The 17697-nt window shown below is 45.0% G+C and overlaps 1 protein-coding gene across 1 annotated transcript in view; it reads left to right on the top strand.

Moving 5' to 3' along the window:
* CAMTA1 (calmodulin binding transcription activator 1) overlaps positions 1–17697 on the top strand; it is a 250618-nt gene that overhangs the window by 170312 nt on the left and 62609 nt on the right. The window contains exon 4 of the mRNA XM_019470737.1: positions 14701–14854. Within this exon, the coding sequence (XP_019326282.1) occupies positions 14701–14854 (154 nt within the window). The remainder of the gene's footprint in view (positions 1–14700; positions 14855–17697) is intronic.

Raw genomic sequence — 17697 nt, 5'->3', positions numbered from 1 at the left:
TGTTTTTCAGCAAACAGTGACAATCTGGCTTTAATTTCTTTAGGCGTGGTGGTTGTTCTGGTCATTTCCAAATTGTGTGTGCAAGTCAGGAGGGAAGATTTTTGTGACGTTTTCCAGGTTCTTGCAATACTGAGCCAGTTGAAACATTTCTGATGTAATGCCGAAACATCAGGAAACCTGGAAAAGACAAAATTCAAACCAGCTATGATGGAGGATCTCCTCTGGCTGTGCATGGGTTTTCATCATTAAACATTTGCTGCCTAAGGAGAGGGATGCCGCATTCCTCAGAGAGCGCTCTCCTGATGCAGAGCCAAAAGGAGACCCTGCAGGGAATCCGTGCATTCGCCCACACTGGTTTTGCTGCTTGTAGTCTCATTATGTATTCCTTTACAGGTTTCTTTAATACTCCCTGATGTGGCAGGCAGATAGCACGTATCACGTGAAATATCTGCCCTTCAGGCTGGCAGAGCAGGACATGATCTCGCTCGTGCTTTAGCATCACAGCATCTTCAGTAGCCCTGGGATAGGCAGTGCTGCTTCTCCAGTCCCAGAGTTTAGGAATAACGTAATCAGCTTTTGCGTATGTAACAAGAACGGAATCCCCTTTGCTTTTCTGCCATTCTGTGTCTGTCACTGAATACACGGTGGAGGCAGAAGGATGGCAGTGCTGGCATAATCACTTCAAATGGACGGTGGGTACTGGCTGCGCTGACGTTACAGTCCTAGCAGGCAGAGGTGATAGCAGCTGCTCCTGGGCAGGGCATTTGCCACTTCAGATGTGTGTTTTTCTGAGAACGAGTAGGCAATAACAAGTCCCAGTGACTTGAATTTCTGCTGTAGCTGACGTTTCTGCCAGTTCTTGCGCTCTGCAGCTGTGGCAGGTGACGGAAACGCTCCTGATGGCAATAGAAATGTTCCTGAGGAATGGGAGAAAGCAGCCACAGCTCCTGTGTCTCTGCCAAGATGAAAATCTTTCCCATTGAGCTGTTTGCAAGGAGGCACGACTGCAGTCACCCCAAATCATGCCGTTGCTGAGTCAGCACCAAGTCTCCATTCTGGCAGTGTTAGAAAGTAATGATCTGTGGCTTGATGAGTGAAGACACTTGTATCTAGCAACAAATAGGAGGCATCTGGGCAGGGTCTCTGACACAAAAAGACAGTCTTTGCTGGCAAAAGAAAAGTGTTCCCAGGCAGAAAACCTATGCAGGGTATGTACAAATGCTAGATATTGGCACTTTTTGGCAAAGCACAGCATTGTACATTTGCTCAAGGTAGATCATGCTATGAAGATAACTTCGCAAAAAGCCTTTTGATGAATTCCATCCCTTAATGTAAGGGATATGCTTGTACCTTGAAACTGGAGTGTAGTGGAGTTGAACTGGTACAAGGGGACTGGAATTTGTCCCAGTGAAAGGAAACAAGAGGTAGAGCAAAAGATAAAAAGATATGCTCTATTGTGAGTGTCCAGTAACAGCCAGGAGGGTAGGCATAGAAGGTGGTCAATATTCCTCTCAAAAATAATCTTACCTGCAGTAATGTCTGGCACACTTAACAATAGACTCAGATCAACTCTCTTGCTCTTGCCTTTTCTTGAGGCACTGCGTGATGAAAAGTGACCTATATATGTGGTTGATAAATAGCCAGGAACTTGCTGTAGCCACTTTCACCTGATGATCTCCAGCAATTACTGCTGGCATGGTGCACACCCATGGTCAGAGCCCTGAGGTGGTTGGGGGGGCTTTGCTGACTGGCCCCGGAGCCACACAGCCTGTGGCAGCAAACGTCCTTTGTCATAGGGGTGGAACAGCAACTTTCCCTACTGTGGCACCAAGTAAGGTTTTTCTTCTTCCTTTCTCCTCTGTGTCCCACGTCTGCAGGGGTGGCATTTCTAGCTATTAATACTAATTAATAATACTAATAATAGTATTCTGTTCTAATACGTCTTCATACTATTGAAAGGGTTGTAGGTACATGTGAGAAACACTGCCTGATGAAGTTCAAGATCTGAGATGTGCAAACTGAAGGAGAAAAACTGGTCTATTCTTTTTTTTTTTTTTTTTAAAGCACAGTAAAACAAGGATCTCCATTCCTCTTCCATGTTCGGTGCAGCCAGGAAAAGAAAAAAAAACAGTACATTTTTAAAGTCTGGATGGTGGAGAATATTGCTGTTTCTGGGATTTCAAGGACTCTTTTCATAAGCTGCTCATTCCTCAGTTACCTATTTTAGATGTTACTTTAGATGCATTGATGCCTAAGCTGAAAAAAAAAAACCACACCTTTGATCTGCGCTCACTTTCCCTAGCATTTACAAACTTAAAAGTATTTGTGCTAAACTTTAATTATTCTCATGTCTGGCACTGGATGTTCTGACTACTGCTGCTTTTTTGGGATGTCTCAGAAGATACCAGTGTATGTAGCTGGGTCAAGTAGCTGATGGGTAAAATGAATAATGACTTGCCGTGTATAATAGTCTGTGTTACTGAAATTTAGCAGCTTCTCTGCCTTTTCATATTTTTGTGAAGTGTACAATGTTGTTGGCATTGTGTGTTCTTTTCTCTTGCTAATGTGAGCGTACACCACGGGCAGCAGCACTCCATTTATAAAATATCTCCACTTAATAGACACTTTTGGTGAGTAAATTTCAACAACAAAAAAGGGAATTTCTGCATATAACAGCAAATGCATTGCTATTTGTTATATTCTTCAGAAGGCATTGCCAAAACTTCACTATTGTTATTAGAGCATACTGTGAAATAAAAAGATCAGGGAAAATCTCCGAAGGAACAAAGTGAGACACAGCCATGGACTTACCAAAGAAGTTGGTAACTCTCATGTGCCATGTCTCCAAACAGTCACCTGATAAATTTGCTCTTGCTACTTAAAAATCTAATTGGTTGTAGCATCGGCATCTGTCATCTGCTCAGCCTGAGCCCAAGGGCTAAACAAAGCTCACCTTCTGCTTAAATAACAGAGCTTTTGAGGTTATCGGTGCCCTGTCATCTGCTAGGAAATTACCAGGCTGCTCCCATGCAGTGGATTTGAGACTGATTGATTAGGCTGAAGGGCAATTTACTTTGCTTTAGCCAGGTTGTAGCACCCCTTCTATTCATTGCAAATAATAATATCTCTAGTCAGCAGCCAGGTTGTTTGTTTTACCTTGGGAGTTTGAGGCAGGGCAGGGCTCACTATCCCATTTACCATTCTCTTCTCTCAGTGCATGAAAGAGACACCCAAGAAAGACACCTGATTTTTGGGCAAGAAGGAGCCAGGAAGGAATGTGTCCTCCTCCTTCAAGTTCAGAGTTGCGTTGGCGCTAACCAGAGCTTTTGGTCCACCCTGGGAGTGGTTCTGTGTTTGCTCTCTTATGTGAAATAGAGAAACAAAATGACTGTCAGATGGTGCAAAAAGATCTCCCTAAAAGAAACCTGAATACCTACATGGCTAGAAAGGACTCAGAGTCCTTGGAGAGATCTGATAAGGAGATAACTCTGCTCTCATCAGCAGGTCAGAGAAGCTCCTCTGAGCTGCATAGCAGCACTGGTGGGGTTCACATTTCCTTTTAAGATTTCAAGGCATCCACATGGGAGTCTAGAAATATATATACAGGAGGCCTGGAGAGCTGGGTTCAGTCTAACACAGCCTACAGCAGGAGCTCTTAGATGCTAATCTCTGTTTGTTAATCTCCTCTGTCTGGGGAAATTCGAGGCTCTGAGTGATAGTGAAGAAGAAAGAAGGGTGTCTAATAATCTTTTTTTCTTGCAATTCAGAAGAAATTTGTCTGATTTTCTTTTTCAGATGCTAATCTCTGTTTGTTAATCTCCTCTGTCTGGGGAAATTCGAGGCTCTGAGTGATAGTGAAGAAGAAAGAAGGGTGTCTAATAATCTTTTTTTCTTGCAATTCAGAAGAAATTTGTCTGATACTTTCTTTTTCTTTTTTTTTTTTTTGCCTTAGGATTCAATGTTTCCAGTCTAAAGTGCTGCATCAGTTCCCAGCTGGCTGCTGAGAGTCCTTTTTAGGACACCATACCCAACAAGTAAAAGCCAGCAACTGTAGTGAGAATGGAGGAGTCCTGCATGTCCTTGACATGGCAATTTGGTGTATCCCTGGTACCTGCCCATCTCTGCCTCTGGGGACAGCCCTGGTGTTGCTGGCCTCCCTATGCATCCCTATGAATCTTTAATTTGCACTCTCGCATCTCTATGAGCCCTCAGGTCCAACGCAAAGTAAGGTTGGACTCCAAAACATGTACCGCAGGAGGAGAACTCTGGATTCCGTGGCACTGGGGGTTACTCTTGTCTGGAAAGGTTATCCAGGCACCAGAAGCCTTCAATGAATAACCTATATGCTATATAGCAGTGTCATAAGGGTTACGCCATAGGAACAAAAATGTTGCAAGGCTGTCAAAGCCAACATTATGAAAGTGTTTTGAAGGTTATTGATGTTCTTCCTCCGGGAATTGTATTACCAGTCACTGATATCAAAAGTAACAAATTTAAAGAACCTATAAATGACAAAGCCCTCAGAGGAAGAGCAAAGAGTAAAAATAAAAAGGACTTGTTGGCTTACCATGTACCATATATTCTGTGTGGAACATTAAATAGCATTTATCTCCTATTCCTCCAGGCAGGCATCAAGGTCATGCTGGTATCCTTTCCAAGCACCTGAAGCCCCATGTCTCTGCACTTGCTGTGCTTGTGCAGATATATGGGAAGGGGTGAGGGCTGGTGTGCACTGTGTCCTGGTTAGGGGAAGGAGTGACACGTGCTGTGAGGGGGAGCATATCCCTGTCAGACTTGTCAAAGGCATTCACCTGATCCAAATGCCAGCCAGAAATAACAGGTAGTCACATAATAGCAGAGCACAGCTGTATGGGGAGTCCGTCATGCCTAATGAGAGATGGTGGAGAGTCCTGCATCCTCCCAGCTGCGCGTGGCTGCTGGCCGTGGGAAGCCGCAGCAGAGCCAGGCAGAGCTGGCTGCTTGGCACAGCTCTGGCCCCTGGGATGCTGCAGGAGCTGCTGTCAGCTTCCAACACTGCAGGAAACTCCTTTTCTGGTTGGCGTGGGTGTGTGTGGGTGGGTTGTGCAGGGCTGGGAGTACACAGCATCCTGTGAAACACCAAGCTGCTGGTCTTCCCCATCTTGCACGCATGCAAACCCTTGGACACATCCTTAGTCCTACATCCTCTGCTCCTGTATGCTGACACTCACATGCTGATGCTGCAGGGAGTATACATGGGTTTTGAGGGGCAATCAGCTTCCAAATGATTTTAACACACTTGCATACATACAAAAACAGCTTAGAGCTGATGAAGCTTTAGGAGCAGCACTGAGGGACAGCATGTCTCTAGAGGGAAAGCTTATCGTGAGCTCTGGGTACGTTCTCCTGGGGTTTTCTCATTTGGTATTTGGAAATGTCAGCTTCCTGTTATTTGGTCTGCCTACAAAAATACCAATTAAAAAGAAAAAAAAGTGAGGTATTTTCAGGTACACATTGGACTGTGTTAATTCACAGAAATGCATTAATATTTAAAAATTAATAGTGTTATTGAGGCAAACTAGGCCATCAGCACATGAGAGAAAAAACTTGCACCATCTGCATTCAAACCAGAATTTGAAGCAGTGCATTCTGTTGATTATAAACTTTGAAAGCACTTGGTGAATGTCAGCGGAGCTTTGAAATTAAAATAACTTCTTACTTCAGACCAGCTATTGTTGCATCTCTGGCTTGGGTGAGCCGGGAAAGGATAGAAGCCACTTGGGGCACACTTTATAATGCTGGCATTTCTGGAAGGTGATGAGGATGGAAGTGTTTTGAGCTTAGCTCTGTCTGAGCCCATTTGAAATGCAATGACAGAATTCCCCTGTAAAGGTTGCGATAAAAACAGAAAGAGGGAGAGGAGATTCTGTACTTCAGAATGAAGAAAATAAAAAGTCCTCACAAATGTCAGCTGAGGGATCTCTGGCTCACACTTGTTGGGGAAAAATAGCCTGAATGCAGTAGCAAATCTTTTACAGAGTAACAGTCTGCAAAGAGGCTGGCACTGTTACATCATATTCAATACCTCGATGTTTACATTTGTATGTGCTAATTTGACATGGCTTTGTTTGTGTTTGCGTGGATGGTGTAACATGGTTTTGAACTATTAAAGCAACTGCAGGGCAGAACTCTGCTCTGCATCTGCAGCTTTGGTGGCCGTGAGATTCCTTACCGACACTTTGTGTGCTATCAAGCATTTGCTTTGTTTTACCCTAGAAAGAGCTGTGTTCTGCTATTAAATCAAGTAATTTCAGTATATAACTTTGGCTGTATTGGTTAGCAAATTCTTTGAGATGTTCTGAAAATGAAAAGCACAATTCACGTGTAGGACACTCTGAAATAGAAGATGGCTTTGTCTCTTCTGCACCACTTTCCATGCAGAAGAAATTACACTAGTCTGGAAGTGGTTGCAACATGCAGGTTTCATATAAGAAAAGATAGAGGCATTGTTTAAGTGTCAGTCTTCAAAGGTGGAGAGTTGGAGTAACAGTATATGCACAGTATAGCAAGAAATGTATATGTCTGTAGTAAGCCTCATTTGTCAGGAAGAGTACCTCATAGGAATTCAAACCCAAAGAAGCCTTTGCTTTGCCCTCAGAGTTATTGTTTGAAGAACCTCAAGGCTTTTGCAGAATGAGTTGTAAAACCTTGGACAACTGGAGAGAGCAAGTGACAGAAAGGAGGAGATGCTTCGATGGTTTCCATGGCAAATTTGTCTCCCTTAAAAGGCAATCGATACTAGATGCAGCAGCTGGGTTAAATGGATCCATTGCTGTTATGACATGGTTTTCATGAGCATGGTGTGTGTTAAGAAGGAATATCTCTAAGCAAGCTGAAGTAGGGCAAGTTGCTATCTGTAAGTTTTCTCTGCATGCTTTTATCACGGTTACGTTTCTATACGTGAGCAATGGCATAGCTTTAGAAGGTTATTAAACTCACTCAAACAGCTGCCCAGGCACCTCCTGTGACTGGCTGTTCAACGGCTATTGAAGTCTCAGGCTGGTCTTTCAAGAATCCAGATGTACAGTCATAAAGGATTGAGTGGAAAACACTAAAAAACATGGTTTTGAAAGAGGCAAGAGCAGCTTTTGCTCCTTCTGCTCCTCTGCCTTGCTCTGCAGTTTGAAGTCTGGAGCCTGTTGCCCTTTGCAGACCCCTCTGCGGGTTGGAGCTGAGCTGTGCTGTGGTGGCAGGTGCTGCAGCAGAGGGATGTGCTGCTGTTCAGTGCCCCCCTGTGCAGGGTATTGCCAAAGCTGTGAGCATTTGGATGCCGAAGACTGGGGTCTCCTTGGCCCTTCCCAGGCAAATGCTCTTGTGGTCTCTGCTGGGTTCGTTGCTCCGGAGTAATAAGCAGGGCAGGAGATTGCCCTGCTGCGTTTCTGTCCCCGGGTGCCAGGACACGGGACTTTTGCATCAGCACCACCGGCTCCACTGGGTGTTTCTAGATTAAAAAAAAGCAGTCCCAGCTCATGGCAGAATTATCTCATCCCTGTCAGCTGCCCAAGCTGGGAGTGGTGACACAGATGAAAAGAAATTTCCATTGTCCAGAAGAATAATACCTGCGTGAGAAAGAGAAGTGCCTCTTGTTTTACTTTGCTGCAGGCTTCTGGTTGTGTGGTATCGTCCTTCTGTTATACCTTTTACTAGCACAAGAGGTATTGCTATGAAAGATAATAAGCAATTTGGAAATCAATTTCTTTTTGGAACTTTGGAGGCCAGCAATTACAGCACTGTATTTTTCTGTATCTTTCAAAGTGCATATTAAATAAACGCGATCCCCAAGAGTATTCAGAGGCAGGTCTTTCTATATAAAATACCTTCCAATGTATCACGTTTGATGATGTATTAGTAAGTATTTGGTATTTGTTCTATATTAAGACTCTTGCTTTGTTGCTTGCACTATTTGAATACTGCCTGATGATGACCAGCTGATCCATGTGCTGTTTGTAACCCCACAGGGTTACTGCCAGGTGAATGTACAAAGAAAAGCTTATCCAGGGAAAAGTCAGGAGATCTCTGGATAGGACTGCTTGTTTCTGGGGTTGTCTTGGGGCAATTCAAATCAAACCACCCATATTACTAAATCCTGAACACCATCCTGGACCTTTCTTTTAAGGGGGAGAAAGAGACTTCAGGACCGTTTCCGCTCCCTTACTGCCTTCTCCCAAGATTGTCCAGTGGGATCCTCTGCATTCGGCTCTGCTGGAGATCTGCCACGGGCGGTGCTTCTGCAAGGCTCAAGGAGAAAGTGCTTAGGATGGGGCTCTCGCTCCTGTTTGTATTCAGGTGTCACCACCAGCATGTGGAGGACAAATTGGCGTTTCAGCCAAGGCTGCTCTTTGCAGGCTGGCTGTTAGGGACCTCAGAGCAATGCTCCTGAGAAACAATGGGGATTTGCCCATGTCACTGGTGTCGTAGGGATGGGACAGGCACAGTTTGTTATTGGGAAAAAGGTACAGGTTATCAAGGGGTGTCAGGAGCGGCCAGAGGAAGAATAAAGATAAAGAAGGATTAAAAAAGAAAATAACAAAAGGAAAACCTGTATTTTTCTAATCCAAACCCTGCCCTGTGGTAGCTCTGTACCCCCTAGTCATTCTTTTGCGACATGACGGGGGCTTGGAACTAGATGACCTTTAAGGTCCCTTCCAACCCAAACCATTCTATGATTCTATGAAATGTAGAACAGAGTACAGTTACTTTCCTGATTACACTTTATCTTCCCTTACCAAGGTATTGAAGAACAACTGGGGAGCACATTATAAAGCATACAGCCCTGTTAAATCTTGATTCCCTTTAAAACAATTGCAGGAAATCTCGATTCTTATAATTACATTGAAGGTCAAAATAATTTTTTAGCTTTGCAAGCCCTTCACGATTTGTCCTTCCCTTGTTTGCGGTACATGGAGCTGTATCAGCCCGCTGCCAGTCTCTCATCTCAAAAATCAGTGGATTTAAACAAACAAAAAATCTCAAAATGCTTTGGGCTGAAAAAACTGGGAAAATTACTCTGTTTTGGCATTGTGGGCTGACCGACCTTTGGAGGCACCTGTGGTAGCTATAGGGTGTAAATCCAACGACTGCAGACATGGACAGGATGTGGAGATGGAGGGGGCGGCCACTGCCCCAGAGGGAACCCACCGCTCCTGTGCCCAGGCAAGGATGATGACATTTAGCAACTGCTCCTGAGCCGGTGCATATCAGGATGCTGATTTAACCAGGTTTAAAACCATATAGGCACCAGTGTCTTTCTCTGCCTGGCTGACCCCAGGTGTCCTCTCCTCCTGAGGAAGCTTTTGAAGGGGAATAAGTTCCACCAGCTCTTTCATGCAGCTGGAAGCATAGGATATAAGATTAATTCAGAGAGCTGTACAGGCTAAAATGGATTTCCCAGCAAAAGGGGTCCTGCTCTGCAGTACAAGTTCTGCTTTTGCGTCCGACTCTGGGATCCCCCTCTATTCCAGGTGCTCCAGTGCTGCAACTCTCGGGTGTCAGGGCTGTGCTACATGTTTGTTAATTGTCTCGTTCTCCCTAATTAAACATGCCCACCTCAAGATAACTTAAGGCACTGGGTTGTGTGTTTAAGTCAGTGTTAGATTTTTTTGGTTTTCACTGTTACTGTGAAAGATTAATATATTCTAATGCATCAGCCGCCAGGTTGACTTCTGAGGCATGACCTCAATTACAAATTAGTTCAAGGATAAAGAAATTACTGGGATTTAAACCAGTAATCTTGTCCAAAGCTAGCATTTAGTCTCTGGAAAGGAAAAAATCCCACTACTTCTGTGTCCATGTTGTGTATTTGTGCCTTGTATCTCAGGTATCCCAGGCTCCACTCTCAAACCATTAAAAATCCAGAGGAAACCCACCAGATAGACACTGCTATAAATAGCAGAAGAATCTGTTATCCACACCTCCGTATGTCTGGGAATGGTTTCATTCCTTGGTTGTTTTTAGATAATATATAGATGATACACGGACACTCCCAGTACCTGTCTCCAAGTTACCTGTGGGTACTGAAGCATCACGTAATGGCAACCTCTCAAAACCACAGAAACCTTTTTGTATTACCTTTTTCTGGGTGATAATCTGTTAGGTGTTAATCCAGTCACCCCACAGCGATGGATGTGAATTATGTTCCCAGAAAGCTGAGATTCCTTTTTCAACCTTTTGGATGGTTTGAGGAATACAAAGTAAATCTCATGAATGAATAGCTGTCAGAGAAGAAAAAAACCTTAAAATTTCAGGGGTGAAAGGGGAGGGAGGGAGGCAGGCACAGGAGCCGCCTCTGCTGCATCCCCCTGCCACGCTCCTCTGCTCCTTCTGCCCTTTTGCTTTGTGGTTTAGCCAATAGGGCCGGAAAAGGCTGGTTTCACCTTCCACATTTTTAATAATGCATAGTACCTTGCAAGTTCGACATAAGAGAAATAACACAGGTATCCAGCGAAAGCCAGGGCGACTGGCCGTACAGCGGAGCAGAGCTAATGGCTACTGCGCCCAGGGCTGTATTTGGGGGTAATTTCCTTGCAGGGTGGCTGGGATTAAATTCACCAATGCTCATCGTCCCTGAGGATGATTTATTTCCTTTCATCCTTCCAGCAGGGAGTACAAATGCAAAACTTTCAGCTGAGAGGTATTTTTCCAAATAAAATATCTTCAGCTGTGGCCATCGGTGATTTGGAAGCCCCTGCCAGTGAGATTTAGCCTTGAGCTGATTGCCATTGCTGAGCAGCTGAAGAGCAGCTGAAAGCTGGCCAGAAATGGCTTTTGATTTTTGCTTTTTTTTTTAAAAAAAAAAAACAAAACAAAAAAAAGCTTGCTTTCGGATGGGGACAGCAAGAAGGGAGAGGTTTTTTGTGATTATCCTTCTCTGCCTGAGAAGGGAGACTTCCCCTTGCGTGGGGGACTGACTTTGTAGTAATGAACAAGCAGAAAGCGGTTCCTGAAATGAGAGAAAGGTTTCCCTCGCGGCCCTGCCGGCTTGGAGTGCTGGTGGTACCTGCCATTCCTTCGTCCGAGCATTAATCAGCCCTTCACAGGCTGCCCTCCCTGCCTGCCAGAACTGGGGAGCTGGAGCAGCCCGGCTTGTTTCAGCTTTGTGTTTCTGCTAATATGAAAAATATAAACATGGAGTGGGCTGGTGGAACAAACAATAGCTGATTTACTTGGTTAATTTAAATAGCGTGTAGTGGGTAGCACAGGGAGGCTGCATCACTGCTCCAGCAATCATGCTGGGAGGGAGGTCTGCAGCGCCATTACGTGCTATTATTACTTTCTGGATAATGTATACGTTTTCACTATCACATAGTTTTTCTCCTTCATTTTTCATGGGAACTGGCACTAGATTAATGGTTAAGCCATGGAAGAAACGTAACGCCATGCCAGTCTGATTTATTGACCACTTAGTGCTGATGAAGCTGCAAACAAGAGTCAGACAGATGTTGCAGCTGCATTTTTCTTTATCAAAACTAACAGCTTTTTGTGGGTTTTTTTAACCACTTCTTGCACCGTCTCCTGCTTACAGCACCAGGGATACTGGAACAAACTCCACCACCACCCGAAGGAGACTCTGCTGAGGAGGCGGACTAGATGCCTCTGGTGCACTGTGCCAAGGAGACTTGCCCAGGTCAGGGACAGATGGCAGCAACTTTGACTCAGATGCACGGGAAGCAGGGAAGCAGAGCAGCTCTGCAGAGGCTCTGGGCATTGAAATTACGGGCGGCTTTCCGACGGGCGTGTTTCCAGATCCATCTGCAGACCAGTCCAGGGCTCCCTGTAGGACCTCCCTGCCGCCCAAGGGAAGGGCTTCTGCCGTGGCATGTCCAGTGTCCTGGCCTATTTCCCACATGGAAGTTACATTTGTAATTTTTCTTTTAGTCTTTCACATCTCTCTTTTTCTACTGGTAGGTCTCCACAAATAAATAGTGATTCTCTGCTGATTTAGAGTTTTCCAAAACATACATATTCTCTTAATTTGTGTCAAAACATTTGAGTTTACTAGGTAGATTGGCATTCATGAGACTTGCCAATCTGAGGTCAACTTTTAGATGTAGACATAAGGAACAAACCTGTTGGTTTTGTGTTTATTTTATATGCTTTTATATATAAAAAGTATAAATTCCAGTGCCAACCCACTGCTGAGGTCCACTTGCTTCTGCTGCAATGAAGCCAGGAAGCCTCGTCGTCCTGACTTGCCTATCAGGCACTATCAGGCTGTGAAAAATACAGTTTATCCGAAACAAAGGAAGAAGCGTCTACAGAACTGCCAAGTCGCCCAACGCCGTGGCAGCAGTGTGTCCTTGCTCTCTTCTTTGAAACTTCTCTGAGAGCAAGAGGTGTCTTTATACAAAATCTCTGAAGCATATTACTTTTTATTACTTCATCATGTAAATCACTAATTATGTTAAATTAGCTGATGGAGACTATTTGGGTATATAGGTAATCATTTTTATTATCTGAATCTTTTCTGAATTATGCATGAGGACCGTAATGTTTCAGACCTCCCCTTCATCGCCTCCCCGGTCCTGAGCAGCACCATCCGCTCATGTTGGAAGCGGCTCAGCCACCCAGTTAATTCCCTGGGAGCCCCAGCTGTCACCTCCGTCACCCTTAAAGGGTAAACAGGAAGGCTGAAAGGAAAACATGGCTCCGTTTTGCGTGGTGACCTTAGGATTTGCACTGCGGTGTGGAAAGAGAGGATACGGTGTTTTAATGTGTGCTTTTCTGGCTGTCTCTCACCTGGGGCAGAAGATGTGCCCTGTGAAACAGAAGGTTTTGAACGCATAAAAATTGAACATAAAAGGTCCAATTGTTTGTCTCCAGGAGAATCTCGGGAATAGAAGAGCCAGTGGTTTTCTTCGCTTTAGCACTTTCCAAAACTGCTCTGAAATAAGTTGTTCGCAGTTCTTTACTAGGTTTCCTTGCCTCTTCCCTGTGCAATACAACTCTTTTTAACACAGGCTGCAAGAATTTGATACTGCAATCTAGCAGAATCTTCACTGAAAATCCCCCACTTGCAGTTTTCCTCAATAGAGGGGGAAAAAATGCAAGTTCCTGCTTGCATGTCTTTCTAACTTAAAAGAGAGCTTCCTCTCTAGACAGAGGGATGCATCTGGATACCAGTGTGCAAGGGGATGCAGATGGAGGGAGGGCATGCTCTGTGGGGCTGCTATGCTTGTCCTGCTGCTGTACACAGTCACCATGTGAAGGGGTGGCCTTGCAGCTGCCAGCACTGTTTTGGCAAGCCTTGAGGAGCTGGGAGATGCAACCAGCTGCCCCCTCATCTCAGGGATGTGCAGGATGCTCCCCGCATGCAGGGCGCACAAGGGGGTGCATAGTCACCCCTGCACCCGGCAGCGGTGAATGCTACCCTGCTCCTGCCCCTGCTTCTGCCCAGGGCTGGCTCCAGGAGCAGCTGCCCGGCATGCCGTGCCTGGCCTCAGTGCTGTGTTTTGCTTGTCAAAAGTTACCTTCCACCGGTCTTTCCTTGGTGTGGGCATCCACGTACTGCTCCAGCCCTCTGCGGGTTTCATAAGCAAGTGCTCCCATTAGCACAACCTTTGAAAACGAATGATGGCTTATGTTCCCTCTCCCACTCAGAACAGGGCTCTAACAGCATTAATGAAACATTAGAGTTTTAATTACACCATTATCCTATTTATTTTTATAAATAATTCCAAAGCAGTCATTAAAGTTTGTGAACTTAGGAGTAAATGACTTCAGGGAAAGAAATCAGCTTCTCAATCTTGTTATTATCTATTGTACAATCTCCCTGGGATGCCATTGGGAAACTAGCAGAGTTGTTTCTGTTGCTGCTGTTAAGATGATTCATTTACTCGCAGGATGGTAACACACCGCTCAGCTCCCTACTTGAAATGCCTGTGTCAGTGGGACGGTGCTGCAGTGCGTCAAAGCAGTGTTGCATCCCCTCTCTCAGCCCCCGTAAGAAGGTGCACAGGGAGAGAGGGGAGCTTTAAACAGCCCTGTGGGAGCAAGCACCTTGCAATTGTTCTGCAGCAGTTCTGCAAAGGGCACGGTCTCTTCCAGTCCTGACCTTCTGCAGCTCACTGTTTTCATCGCGAAGCTGCAAGATCTTCAAAAGACAAGAAATTTCGGGCTTGTCTGAAAAGAGCCTGTCCTTGAGGCACTCTGTAATACTGTTTGTGAGCCTCCTTGGGTCTTCCCTCCCTCTTTCTGCCACTGTACGGAAAGCATGGCTGTTACTGATGTTCTCAGGTGTATTTCCGTATATTCGAAGTAGTCCGATGTGGACCAGAACTGATGAAAGCATTGGATCAAACAGACCACAGGTCCCTTAAACCAAAGCAAATTACCTGGTGTTTGTTGTGACTGATGGTTGCAGGACTCTTGCAAGTATTCGGTGTTGTATGGGTTGGAAAAAAGGTTCACCCTGAGCACGCAAGGGGAGCAGGAGAGTTGCAAGCAAAGGGCACTCGGGGTGGGGGGAAGCTGCATGCAAACTGTTGTGCCTCGTCTGTTGGCACCCCTTTTAAAGAACAGCTCTGATCTCAGGGAAATCTGGTACATGCTGGGATCTAATTATGATGCTTTCTGTCATAGTTTTAATTAGGAAGGCAAATGCAGAGAGCCCTGAGTGGAGGGAAGAGGTGCAACAACGTAACTTTTGCTCTGCTCTCCCCGCAGAACCCAGACATCGTGTTGGTGCACTACCTGAACGTCCCTGCCATCGAGGACTGCGGGAAACCATGCGGCCCCATCTTGTGCTCAATAAACACAGACAAAAAGGAATGGGCAAAGTGGACAAAAGAGGAACTCATCGGACAGCTCAAACCGATGTGTGAGTACCTGGAGGCTTTTTTGCTCTTTCACTTTACAAAGGGTTAATTCAGAGTATGATGTCTCTCGCTGCCACCAACCTTCCCTGCGAAGGAGTCATTTGTCACCATCAAACTCAACTTACATCTGCATGCACTTTCTTTCTTCCCAATATTCAATGCTTTCGGGATGCATAGTATGAGAGCTGCCCCGACTGTGCCCAAAAAGGTCATATCCCAAAGAAGGTCCCCTCCACGCACTGGGAAAAAATTGTACGTATGGTCTTGCGTTTTCAAGCACCGTTTGTAGGCACCTACTCGGTTGCAAAGAGCCTTTGCAGTATTGACAGGTAGGTTTCCCCCAAGGGCACTCCATGTTTGTGTGGTTGAGTGTCAGATCGGAATGGGTGGCTGTTGTTTACAGATGGACTCCGTGGAGCTGAGTGTTTCGGGGTGGGTATTGTTTACTACTGTTCTCAACTTTGCAGTCTAAAGAGGAGGCTGCTTAGATGCGCAGAGTGATCAGGGAAGTTTGCTTTGCAAACAGGCAGCTCTATGGAGTTCTCTGCATCCGCCCTGGACTATATTTTTTTTCACATTGCAGTTATATCCTATGTCTTCCTGTGGAGAACGTGTCCCAGTGTGCACACAAACATCTTTTTGCAATGAAAGAAAGTTCAGGTGTAACATGGGTCTGTAAGCAAGAGAAAATTAACTGCAGGAGCCACAATACCAAATCTAGGTGCTTGCATCCGAGTCAACAAATACCAGGTCTGCTTTTCTCCTTCACCCCTGCCTCCAGTCGGATGCTGATGTCATGCCCGGCTTTCCATAATTAGAGGTCATAGCCATGAAGTACATTCTGATATGTCTCAACCATCAGTGAAAGATCAGTCTCGCACTGACCACAGCATTAGTGATCTAAGTTTGCACTGCTCCTTTGTTGCATCTTGAGCTCTGCAGGCCCATGTATTCCTTTTCCACACAAAGTTGGAGGGCAGAAGACAAGCAGAGGAGCAGAGAGAAAATGACACATTTGCTAAACAGAATATTGCCCCTGGGACTGATAACCTTAGACAGAAATCCAAGATGTTGAAGGTGTAGCTGAGACTGGACAAGTACCTTAACATTAAACAGGAGGGGAAGTGGTAGCCTGTTAAAAAATCTGCAGTGCATCAAGAAAATTATGTGAAAACTACAATGAACTCGCCGTAAATTTAATAACACTTGGCTCTTTTATGTTTCAGGAGGGAAGAGTGAAATTCTGCACAATTATTCAGAGTATATATGCATGTACACATCTCTGTTTATGGATACATATCCTGGGAAACGCATCCTTAGAAATGTAGCTAAAATAAAAGCTTTAGATTCTGATCAGACTTCTGATCAGACCTAGAAAACAAAGAGAGCACAGATAACCGTGTTTGGGGAACACAGAGGGGCACTGCTCGCCAAGAAGCCATCAGATTTGGTTCCAGTATTGGGTGTGCCATGAAATTCTGGAGCCAAGCACATTAGTTTCATCACATTTTTGCATTAATCACATTCTTTCACAGACTTCACAGTTTGATTGCCTGATGTTTCCAAATTTCTCTGCCCTAAAGCAGATATGTCAATGACTTAATCAAAGCGTTGTGCGTGGTGCCACTGGTGAAGTGACAGTCTCACCCTTTTACCTGTTCCCTGTTGCAGTTCATCTAGTTTTATTCCTCTGGACTTGGAAGCTGTGTAAGTTTTTTGTTGAATCTTTTGTTTTCTTGGTTGCCATTTTTCATAAGAATTCACGTTTAAGGCAAGTTAGTGATGATACAGCTAGGGTGTGCATGGAGGTCCAAGGCCAAATGCTGTATCTGCAGGAAGGTTTTTGTATCCTGTTTCAGACACTGATGTCATTCAGAATTAGGAGAAGCTAATACTAGTTCTGCCTTTGGGGAAAATGCCTCCACCTGGTCAGAGGCTAGTGACAGTGTCCAGTTCTTGACTCACTGAGAACAAGTGCTGTTTGTTCAAGTCCTACTCAGCCTGGACTGGAGTCAGGTATTAAAGCTTTTGACGTCTTTCAGGTATTAAAGCTTTTATATCAGAATCTAGGACAGTAGAGAGTCAGTGGGGTGGCAGCCAAAGGCTGGGAGCATGTTGTCTTGGCCGTGTGTGCATGGAGAACTAAAAATGATGTGGCAGATGGCTGGCAGGGAGAGAGGCATCAGTCTGAGAGTCTGAGCCAGACAAATAAATCAAACTGGTTTTCCCAAAATGCAGAGAGACCCTGACTGGGATGAGCAGGGAGTTTGCTCACATTTCTTGCATGCATAATTCATTCAGCTCTCTCTTCCTTCCCCACGGCATCATCCCAAAGTCAGTCCAGGCTTCAGCAAGTGTTAGCAGGCATCCGGGACAGGCACAGGCTCCTGGTACCAGACTGCATCACCTCTGTGAGCAGAGCAGTGCGCTGAGGTCTGGGCTGCTGAGAGGTGGCTCCTCCCATCCTGGTCTTGAAGAAGACCTCTGCGAACCCAGAGCTTCTTGACTGGCTTCAGAGGTGTTTTTTCCTAATGCTGTGACTGTGCTTGCACTGGTGGTTATGGATGAAAAAATACCTTTTCAGGGTGGCCATACAGCTCTGAGAGCTTCACGGAAACACCATTAACTTCTTCTAACATAGCTGGTCTGTGAATGAATTAAGAGACTGAAATTAACCCATCTGAACATCTGTGAAAGGTAAATACTCACTGCAGATGCTCTAAGAATTTGGCGTTTTTTCAACATCTTCAACTGAGTTGAGACCATAAATAATTAATCAGCCTGACTTCAGTTTTCATGGCTTTGGATTTAGTTCCGAGATATATATATATATATACATATAAAA

Source organism: Aptenodytes forsteri, unplaced genomic scaffold, assembly GCF_000699145.1.
Source record: "Aptenodytes forsteri isolate BGI_AS27 unplaced genomic scaffold, ASM69914v1 Scaffold16, whole genome shotgun sequence".
Taxonomy (NCBI): Eukaryota; Metazoa; Chordata; class Aves; order Sphenisciformes; family Spheniscidae; genus Aptenodytes; species Aptenodytes forsteri.
Note: the sequence above shows the minus strand (reverse complement) of the source record. Positions and strands in the feature narration are given on the sequence as shown.